This window comes from Sinocyclocheilus grahami, unplaced genomic scaffold, assembly GCF_001515645.1.
Source record: "Sinocyclocheilus grahami isolate Dianchi unplaced genomic scaffold, SAMN03320097.WGS_v1.1 scaffold564.1, whole genome shotgun sequence".
Lineage (NCBI taxonomy): Eukaryota > Metazoa > Chordata > Actinopteri > Cypriniformes > Cyprinidae > Sinocyclocheilus > Sinocyclocheilus grahami.
The window spans coordinates 587,726-598,445 of record NW_015505743.1 but is presented as its reverse complement, the minus strand read 5'-3'; the positions used below and the strand labels follow the sequence as shown (position 1 = coordinate 598,445).

Sequence of the window (10,720 nt, the reverse complement as noted above, 5' to 3'; positions counted from 1 at the left end):
GTATTATTTTTGAGGCCGATCTGGCTCCATACAAACTCGCCAAGTCACACGATTTCAACAAACCTAGTTTCATAATATTGTTTTGACACTTGGTTTCAAAACATTTCAAAATTCATAGACTTCGCACTAGATGCCATTGACTTGGTAAACCCATTTACAAGTGTCTAGCTGATCTCAGGTCAGTTTTATATGTAGGCTAGGTATTTATTTTATTAATTTAATGAATTTTAATACTTAAGTGTGTATAATACAAAAAGGTAGTTAATTGATTCTAATTGCCCTAGTTTGCCAAGCCCTGCCTAATGACACGCAAAACAAGCAATTTTACAGAACCTTCATATTTAATGGCATTTATCAATTATTCGTAGATTACACTTTAATGCAAACATTTGCAATTGGTTTGTAAAATCTGCAATTATACATGTTTGGTCTGAGTTTTCACTCCATTTAACGTTCCACTGTTTCTTTACAGTGAATCATTTATGCTTCGAAACAGTGAATTTTGCGAAACAGCTGGTTCAACTGATTCAGAGTTTCGAAAAGAAAGAATCTCTCTCAAGTTAGTCATATCTCAAATTAACACTATTTAAACTATTTGTATAAGTAGCATAACAAGTTTCCAGCCACAAGCAAAGAACAGAAACTGGGGCGTGACGCACCAAAAAAAACAACCAATCGGAAATATTCACTGTTTGCTCTCTCTCACAGCGTAAAGCAAGCAAAAACCTTGTATTTTCATGACATCCGCGATGCTTTTCCAGACGCCATCGTCTTTTGCGTTTCTCTGTGGAACTTGAGGGATTTGTCAACTCCCACAATCAATCACGCCTCCTCCTATTTTGTTTTACACGAGTAGCGTTATTTCGGTCCAATTATATTTCTGTGTGGGCGGGGCTTTTCTTCGCAAAGCAGCAGAAGTGACGTACAAGCTGCTAAATAAATAAACGAACGAACGAATGAATGAACAATAAACCTTTTCATTTTCAAAAAAACAAACAGGCATTATCATTTTATGATAATCGAATAACAATAAATCCAAGCATCATACATTGAAAAAGACATAATAGCCTATAGAAAATAGCCTATCACAAAAAAATTATTTATAATAAATGAAACAAGTAAACGCAAATTATAACAAATTAATTAGGGATTAAGTATTTTTCAGTTGCTTTAAGGTTTGAAATACAATTTTAACCTTTTAAATGCTACAATACTTGGAGCCGCTTTAACAAATGTAAATGAATGTAAATGTTAAATTAAAAGCATGTCAGTTAAACTATTTATAATATTATCAAAATATCTTTACACAAAACACAAAGTTGATATTTAAAAGTAGGTATGACATACAAAATGTAGCTAGGTGTTGCTCTAGGCTATGCTTTATTGCATCATGTCTAAGACAATAGAAAAAAGTTTGTTTTAATAATCTTTCATCAAAATGTAATAATTTTCTCTTCCTCTGCAATTCCCTTCACGTGGACATATATTAACCAATATTATAGTAGATTCACACTTTGCCAGTTCAATCAAATCAAGTCCCACCCTTCAATAATAACCACTGAATATTCTCTTTAGAGATGCTTTTAATAATACATCCACAAATTCATCTTATGTAACATACAACTGCCATAAAAAGGAACTGATCTGATTCTGATTTGTTCTCATTTTTTATGCATTACTGAAGTAAAAATGCATCAATGTTGTTTCATTTTCTCTTTTATATTTAAGAGTTTGTTTAACATGCTTGCAAAGTCTTTGAAGTAAAGGGAATAAGAGAAAAAGGCTTATGACAGTAAATAAAACATCAGAAAGCAATAATCTTTGTCTTTCTGTGAACAGAATCATGAGTTTGTGGACGAGCGGCTGTATGAACAGGGGTACCTGCAGACAGCACTACAGAACTTCCCATCGCAGAGTCCATCTCTCTCCAGTGAAGAGGGCATCACTGGCACCTGCTGCTCTCGGAGAACCAAGAAGAACATGCAGCCTCTCAGTGCCACACACACACACAACCTGCAGGAGCTCAGCGCATTACACATCCAGTGTGGGGAACAGCAACCACTAAACACCAGGTTAGCACTCATTTTTTATGCACAACATTGTTCAAAGTGTTGATGTTTATTAGAGCTAAAAGACTTCAACTTTTTTATATTATCCACCTTATTGTTAGTATTTTTCTACATTAGATCGGGTGCAGCCATTTGTGACTCTAATGTGCAAGTCTTACGGTGTCATCAGCTTCCAGCTATTTTAGCTGTACAAAAACAGTTTGTTATGCTGCTTAATGTTACAAACTGGTATTTGTTATCGTATCATTTTAATGTATTATCATAATCATAAACACAAGTGTATAGCACAAATAGTTTTACAATGGTTATACTTATTCTCCATAGTGGCTAATAAACAGAAGTCTCACTCATTCACAGAAAATATAAAATATAAAGGTCACATGACATGTTATAAAAAAAAACAAATAACCATGCCTTCATCATTTTACTCCTTCTAAAATGCTTTTTAATGTATAATTTTAATTGTTTACCATTGTCACAGACCCAGACCTTAAACTATGTGAAAATATTAATTTCTAAATTTATATTAAAATACAGTCTAAACAAAGTGTAAAATAAACATAAACCATTTTCATATTATTATTAGGGTCTCATGGGGCCCCAAAAATAAAATATAAAGTCAATCTCAAGGGTTAAAATGTATATAACTGCATATTTGACGCATCATTTCCAATCAAGCTCTAATTTCTGTCAAATAAGGCAAAATGTGTGTTTATTATTATGTTTATGATTTATGAAATGCTACCTTTGAAATTAACCTTAGCAAATCTAAGGAATCTGCCATTTTATTAAAATTTCAAAATGAATAATTTCCACCCACAGATATTTTCAAACAAAATACATAAAAAATTACAGATGACATTTGTTGGTTTAGATTCAAATAAGTGATACATGCATGTCCTCTGTTAGTCCAAGAGACATTTAATAAACAGTTAGCAGCCAAATTAAATCAACGAGAGAATGAAAAGAGTTTTAAGACCTCTGTCTTTTTCTCTCTCTCTCTCTCTCTGTCTCAGTCGTTCCAGTCTCAATCTGATGTCAGATGAATCAGGGAGTCTGAACTGCAAGAGCAGTGGACTGGTTACCACGGCAATCATCAGTATCCCAACCCCTCCCTCAAACAACTCTCGAGCCAGTCCCGACGCTCCGCCCCCTCCCAACCCAGACGCTCCGCCTCTTCCGAACCCTGGCACTGATGTGGTGAAAATCTCTGCGCTGTAGGAGAAAGCAGAACTCAGGAAGAGAAACTGATGAGTAGCCTGCCCCCTAGTGGGAGAAGGAGTGCGCTGACTCAGACTCTCTGAAAAGAAATAGAAGATCAACAAAGATGCCTCTGTGTAAATGAGAGAGAGACGGCGAAAGCAAAGCAGGACAACCATGAGTATTTGATCACTCTGCATCAGGACTGATATAGATGAGGGTGTCACTGCAGTGTCACTGTGCATAAAACATTTCTTCTTCTTTTTCCTCTTTGTTTTCTGTTGGGTCATAGCCTACTGTTTTTTTAATTGATTACAGATGGAGACAAGAGGTCAAGCGTTTGCTTTCATCCGTGAGTCTTGTTTGTTTAATATCAGTCCGTTAATCTGTTCCAACATCGCAGACAGCCTCTCAAAGCCTCGGCTTTCTTTATCCCAATTAAGTTGTGATTTGATCTAGAGTAATTCCTAAAGGATAAGAGAAAATCTGCTTTAGGTTTGAGGGAGACCGTATGAGTGTGACAGGGTTTCTTAGACTGTGCTAAGTTTTTATTTTTGGAATATGTGTGATTGGTCAGAATTAGGTCTAACTTGAATGTTTCTGCCCCGTGTGTGTGTGTGTGTGTGCGTGTGTGTAAGAATTACTGAATCGTCCCTCAAACTCTCAGCCTCTCACACAGTTCGTGCCTCTCAGGGGGAGGAGAGTTTCCTTCTTCTTTAAGCCACTGTCTCTCCCCGAGTCCAAAACCTTGAGCCGACTTTGTAACGTTAGTTGTGACCTATCAGGCATTACTATGTAATATAGAACCAAAAACAAAAGTGTAAGAATTACTGAATCGTCCCTCAAACTCTCAGCCTCTCACACAGTTCGTGCCTCTCAGGGGGAGGAGAGTTTCCTTCTTCTTTAAGCCACTGTCTCTCCCCGAGTCCAAAACCTTGAGCCGACTTTGTAACGTTAGTTGTGACCTATCAGACATTACTATGTAATATAGAACCAAAAACAAAGAGAGAGAGAGAGAGAGAGAGAGAGAAAGAAACATGAAAGTGTTTTTAAAAACTCTGTGACTACAAGCACAAGGCATCGCTGAGATTTTGTGATTACAATGTGTATCAAGCCTTGGTTTAACTGTGAATATTGTTGATAGAATATTTTGTAATATTTAGCCATTGTTTGGCAAAACCAGAGCAGCTGCCTACCCTGCCCCCTTTTTGTCCACTCCGCCCTTTTATGTCTGCCCCGCCCCTTTCCTCTGTCCACTGCTGGCCTGCTTCCTGTAGTTGTTCTGATCTAAGTGTTATTGTCATTATCGCTCAATGGGTATTTAAAAAATGTGTCTAGTTTGCGTAAAACTACATGGGTAGGAAACTTTTGATGTTTGTGTTTTTCATTAACAGTGAATGTTTTTGTTTACTAGATTTCCAGTCATACGTTGCTGTTAGAGGAGAAACTGTCAACCGTACGAATCGATTAGAGATATTCTCCACCTCTTTTATCTCCCTCCTTTTTTGTCTTTGTCCTTATTTGTCAGCCATATTCACAAGAACGGCATTGCCAATGAAAAAACTTGTGGTCATTAGTGGAAAGTCCCTGTTTCGTCTGTGTCGTTTCACTGCCAGCAATCAACCGCATGATCCCCTGAGCTCCACCTTTTGTACCATAACCCCCGTCCCAGGACTCTAAACCCCACCCATCTCCTTAAACCCCACTCACTTGTGCCTCTTACACCAGCATACATAGAAAGTGCCCCCTCCCTCCCTCCCTCCCTCCCCTCCCCTCAGGACGTTATTGCTCCAGGGCCAGTTTTAGTGTTCAGTGCAATGAAACACACACTAGACCTCATATCAATACAGGTGCATCTCAATAATCATTAGAATGTCATGGAAAAGTTCATTTATTCAGTAATTCAACTCAAATTGTGAAACTCGTGTATTAAATCAATTCAATGCACACAGACTGAAGTAGTTTAAGTCTTTGGTTCTTTTAATTGTGATGATTTTGGCTAAAATACTTCATAAGACCAATAAAAAAAAAAAAATTCAAAAATTTTTTTAGTGAATTGTTGGCCTTCTGGAAAGTATGTTCATTTACTGTACTCTTTGGCAATGAATGTTTGTGGCTTACCCTCCTTGTGAAGGGTGTCAATGATTGTCTTCTGGACAACTGTCAGATCAACAGTCTTCCCCATGATTGTGTAGCCTAGTTAACCAAACTGAGAGTCCACATTGAAGGCTCAGGAAACCTTTGCAGGTGTTTTGAGTTGATTAGCTGATTGGCATGTCACCATATTCTAATTTGTTGAGATTGGTGGGTTTTTGTTAAATGTGAGCCAAAATCATCACAATTAAGTCTGTGTGCAGTGAATTTATTTAATACACGAGTTTCACAATTTGAGTTGAATTACTGAAATGAACTTTTCCACGACATTCTAATTTATTGAGATGCACTTGTATATTTAATCTTGTTTTGGCCCTTTTTAGATAGAATAAGCCATATTTTCCAGGAAGAAAAATACGATTAAATAATTGCATAACAGATGCATAGCCTATACTTGAACTTTAAAGCCGAAGTGGATGTCCAGTCACACAAACATGAGTTAGACATGACACCAGTATTACAGGGAAAAGCACATTGTGACATTTAGGAATATCAGGGTTTCAGGCCCACACCGTTCTTACCAAAATGTTCTTTGATGGCCTATGTGTTCATATGATGATTATCTTCCTGTTTGTTGTACATACAATCCATAGCACATCTCTAATGATCCGATTTTATGGTCCAAATGATGTTTGGTCCCTTTGTGATTTATTGATTTTCATGTGTACATAATAGATGGGAAATATGGAAATTATCTAATGTTTAATTAACAGGAGGAGAAGGTGTGGCCAATATATTCTAAATTTTAAGATAATAAATGTTGAGTATTGGATCACTTGTGGTCATTGGCGAGCAGTAATGTGTTGGAGTTTTTCTTTTGCTTTGTCTTGACTTCCAGCCCAGCAGGGGACACTACAGAACCATCATGTAATAGAAGTGACTCTAGAATCCTAACAGCTTTGTAATAATTCATTTGTGCAGTTCCTTCAGATGACAGAATTGGTTGTTTTGAATATATTACCAAGTGGAGATCTGTATGTGCGCATCTACATACCTGTTGAGGGTCTTCTTTCTTCCTCTGTGTGTCTGTGCTTGTTTAACTCTTTTACTCTTTCGCTTCTTCTTTTTTTTTTAGATAGTCTTGTTGTTCTATTCAGCAGATTCCTGTTCACTGTCAGATGTTAAATATTATTTATGATCTTGTCTTGTGTCACAGTTGTGAAACGCCTGATAAATGAATTGTATCTGCCACAAATACATCTGCTGTTTATTCAGTTCCTTCAACAATGCTGAACCACAATCTAACAGCAGTTTAATGATGAAATCACAAACTCATAACAATATTCTGGAGATGAAATAAAGTATAGATATGACATCACAACAAATAGATAAGTCAGGCAGGATACAGAAACAAGCTGCAGCTGGGCCTTTCAGACTCCATCCTAAACGTGAATTTATCTGAGCATCTCATATAAATCATTCAATATCAAAGCATCATTTAAAAACATTATTTGCCACAATACCATTTTGTCACTTTGGATTTTGTATTATTAACATTAGCCACATGCAGCTCTGGTAGCATTAATCTGAGAGTTTTAGTTTTATTTTATGTTATTTAGGGAGAGGGAAAACATTTGTAACAATTACCCTCCATTCTGAACCTACATTATGGGTAGGAAAAACCATTAGGAAAACCTCTTAGGCTTTATTCAAATTATATTTTCATCTAAATCTGTTTAGATTTATTTTATATGCTGACTAACATTTTGCAATGCAGTTTAAAATTTATAGATTCATAGAAGATTGATATTTGTTTACTTAAGATTTAAATGATTGTGTTCTTAAGGTTATCAAGCCTTGTAAATCAGAAACCCTAAAAGCGATACTTCACCCAAAAATGACAATTCTGTCATCATTTACTCACCCTCATGTCATTCCAAAACTGTATGACTTTCCTTCTTCTGTGGAAAAAGAAGATATTTTGAAGATTATGTTGGTAACCATACATTTTTGATTACCATTAACCTACATTCTTCTAGGGAAAAAAACAGTGAAGACATTTCTCTAAATATTTTATCCATGGGGTGAGTTGATGATAAAATTTTCATTTTCGGGTCAACTATCCATTTATAAGCTATGTTTCATTTATCTTGCCTTTAAGTAACACTTTATATTAAAAATTGATCAAGTTGACAAAGTAGTCAGATTATGTGGTGCTTAAAGGTGCAATGTGTAATATTTACAACGATCTATTGAAAGATATGCAATATAATATACATAACTGTGTTTTCAGATGTGTATAAATACCTTACTTAATTAACCGTTATGTTTTTATTACCTTAGATTGAGCCATTTTTATCTACATACACCGCGGGTCCTCTTACATGGAAGTCGCCACCATGTTTCTACAGTAGCCCTAAACAGACAAACTGCTCTACAGAGCGCATTTCCTCACTTTGTTGTTATTGCCAATAAAACACTGACACAATGATGCACAAGTACATTAACATTCGCAATAACATCGATTTATTGAACGATTAAGTAAATATAATTCCTTAATTTACCTTTGTAAAGAAATCTCATTGCTCTCTGCTGTCTTTACCGACAACATCTTTCCTTGTGTAGGCCACCGTAGCTTCTCTAAAGGGAGGGGTGAGCGGGGCACTGAGCCGTTGGTTGCAATTCGCAACCTCACCACTAGATGCCACTAAAATTTACACACTGCACCTTTAACATATAAGTATGTACATTCAAATTATATAGCCTACCTATTCGTTTTACTACACATCTCACTAACATTACAAATGAAGCAACACATGTTTGAAGTTGCTTCTGTCCATCAGTCAGCTGTTTGATGAGTGTGTTGGGCAGGAGTTTGAGGAGTTATGAGCGCAGCTGTCGATGGAGCAGCGTGTAAATGAGCGGCTCCACTGCTGCAGGAACGCACGTGCGCAGCTCGCGCAGCAGCCAGCTACAAAACACAGACCGATGGACACAGTGAATGAACAAGAACATGTTCTCAGTTCTCTCTTTCTCTCACACACACACACACAATCAAAGGGATTTAAAAGAAAGAGAAAATATTACAGAGAGCTCCAAAATGTGAAAAAGCTTACATTTAAAAAAAAAAAAATTCTTGATGAAAATTATATTTTTAGAGTAGCTAAGAATTTCAGACAGAACCTGAAAATATTGGACAGTTCGACTTCTTTGAAATACTTATGTTTTCTAATTAAATAAGTTGCTTCTGTCCATCAGTCAGCTGTTTGATGAGTGTGTTGGGCAGGAGTTTGAGGAGTTATGAGCGCAGCTGTCGATGGAGCAGCGTGTAAATGAGCGGCTCCACTGCTGCAGGAACGCACGTGCGCAGCTCGCGCAGCAGCCAGCTACAAAACACAGACCGATGGACACAGTGAATGAACAAGAACATGTTCTCAGTTCTCTCTTTCTCTCACACACACACAGACACAATCAAAGGGATTTAAAAGAAAGAGAAAATATTACAGAGAGCTCCAAAATGTGAAAACGCTTACATTTAAAAAAAATAATAAATTCTTGATGAAAATTATATTTTTAGAGTAGCTAAGAATTTCAGACAGAACCTGAAAATATTGGACAGTTCGACTTCTTTGAAATACTTATGTTTTCTAATTAAACCTTTTTAGGGAAACTATATTATTTAGCATAACAACAAGTCATGTCAACAGTCAAGTCACCTTTATTTTAAGGAAACATTTTAAATCAACCAATCACTCAAAATGTGGACAAGTGAACTGTTTTATTCGGGGTAACAATTTCATCCCAAATAAATAAACACACACACACACACACACACACAGAGAGAGAGAGATAGATAGAGCGAGAGAGAGAGAGAGAGAGAGAGAGAGAGAGAGGCTATATCTATATAGCTAGATATATACACATCTAAATACATATAGGCTACAGCTAAATAAGTAAGCTTTCCATTGATGTACGGTTTATTAGGATAGGACGATATTTGGCTGAAATACAACTATTTGTCTGGAATCTGAGGGTGCAAAAAAATCTAAATATTGAGAAAATCGCCTTTAAAATTGTCTAACTGAAGTTCTTAGCAATGCATATTATTAAACAAAAATTAAGTTTTGATATATTTACGGTAGGAAATTTATGAAATATATTCGTGGAATATGATCTTTACTTAATATCCTAATGATTTTTGGCATAAAATAAAAATCGATGATTTTGACCCATACAATGTATTGTTGGCTATTGCTACAAATATACCCCAGCGACTTAAGACTGCTTTTGTGCTCCAGGGTCACATATAGCCTATATCCTGTGGCCTATATAAATGAATGTGGACAATTTAACGTTTAGTAGGCCTATCCGATATTAATAAAAGTTTTTATTTATTTTCTAAGACTAACTAACAAGAAAGCAGACAAATAAATAAATAGGCCTAAGCAAATAAAAACAGTTAAAAAAACAAAGTAGCCTAGTTTTGTCATGAGATACAGAGAAAAAAAAAGAAGCAGTTCTCACTTGATTCTGTCTGAAGTCCTCAAACATGTTCAGCACGAGGATGATAAACAGCGGAAACCAGAACACAGTGGCTGTGATGATGATGATGATGTAGCCAAATCTCCTCGAGCCTCTTCTTGCCCAGCTCACGGGCCGCTGGTGTCAGAAAACACACCGTATTCTCTGCGCTTCTCAACAGATCTGTGACAGAGGCGTGTTGGGTTTCTGCTGAAGACGCCTCGCGGTCCCAACGAGGAAGATGCTTTCCAAAGTAAGGTCTAAACTGAACACCTGTGTCAGTGATTTTGTTGGTATGCTGTCTCACAACAGAAAAGATGCGGAAATAGTGAATGATTATCTGTCTTGTCATGTGTCATGTTTGGGTGCTGCTTTTCCTGCTGTCTCTGTGTCTTGTGTTCCGCAGGTGGATCCTGCTGACTTGACCGGCGTCCCGGCGGAGTACTGCGATCTTCGTGCAGTTTTCAGTAGGTCCCGGGCCACCTCTCTACCTCCGCATCGTCCCTATGACTGTGCCATTGACCTTCTCCCGGGCAATTCTCCGCCTAAGGGTTGTTTATATTCCCTTTCCGGTCCTGAAAGAGAGGCCATGGACAGGTATATACGTGAGTCACTACAGGCTGGGCTCATTCACCATTCCTCCTCTCCCGCTGGGGCGGGGTTTTTCTTCGTTCAGAAGAAGGACGGCTCCCTACGCTCTTGTATCGATTACAGAGGTTTGAATGACATTACTGTAAAGAACAGGTACCCCCTACCTCTAATGTCTTCTGCTTTTCTCAAAATAATGACTCTGATTTTCCAGAGTCTCGTCAATAGCGTTCTGGGTGACATGATCA

General features: G+C 37.1%; 1 protein-coding gene across 4 annotated transcripts in view; it reads left to right on the top strand.

Moving 5' to 3' along the window:
• LOC107556323 (potassium voltage-gated channel subfamily D member 3-like) overlaps positions 1-4,292 on the top strand; it is a 99,030-nt gene extending 94,738 nt beyond the window's left edge. For all 4 annotated transcript variants that reach the window (XM_016239404.1, XM_016239406.1, XM_016239405.1 and 1 more), the window contains 3 exons: positions 1,840-2,072; positions 3,086-4,087; positions 4,275-4,292. In XM_016239404.1, the coding sequence (XP_016094890.1) occupies positions 1,840-2,072; positions 3,086-3,290 (438 nt within the window). In that variant the 3' untranslated portion in view covers positions 3,291-4,087; positions 4,275-4,292. The remainder of the gene's footprint in view (positions 1-1,839; positions 2,073-3,085; positions 4,088-4,274) is intronic.
• Positions 4,293-10,720: the final 6,428 nt, after the last annotated feature.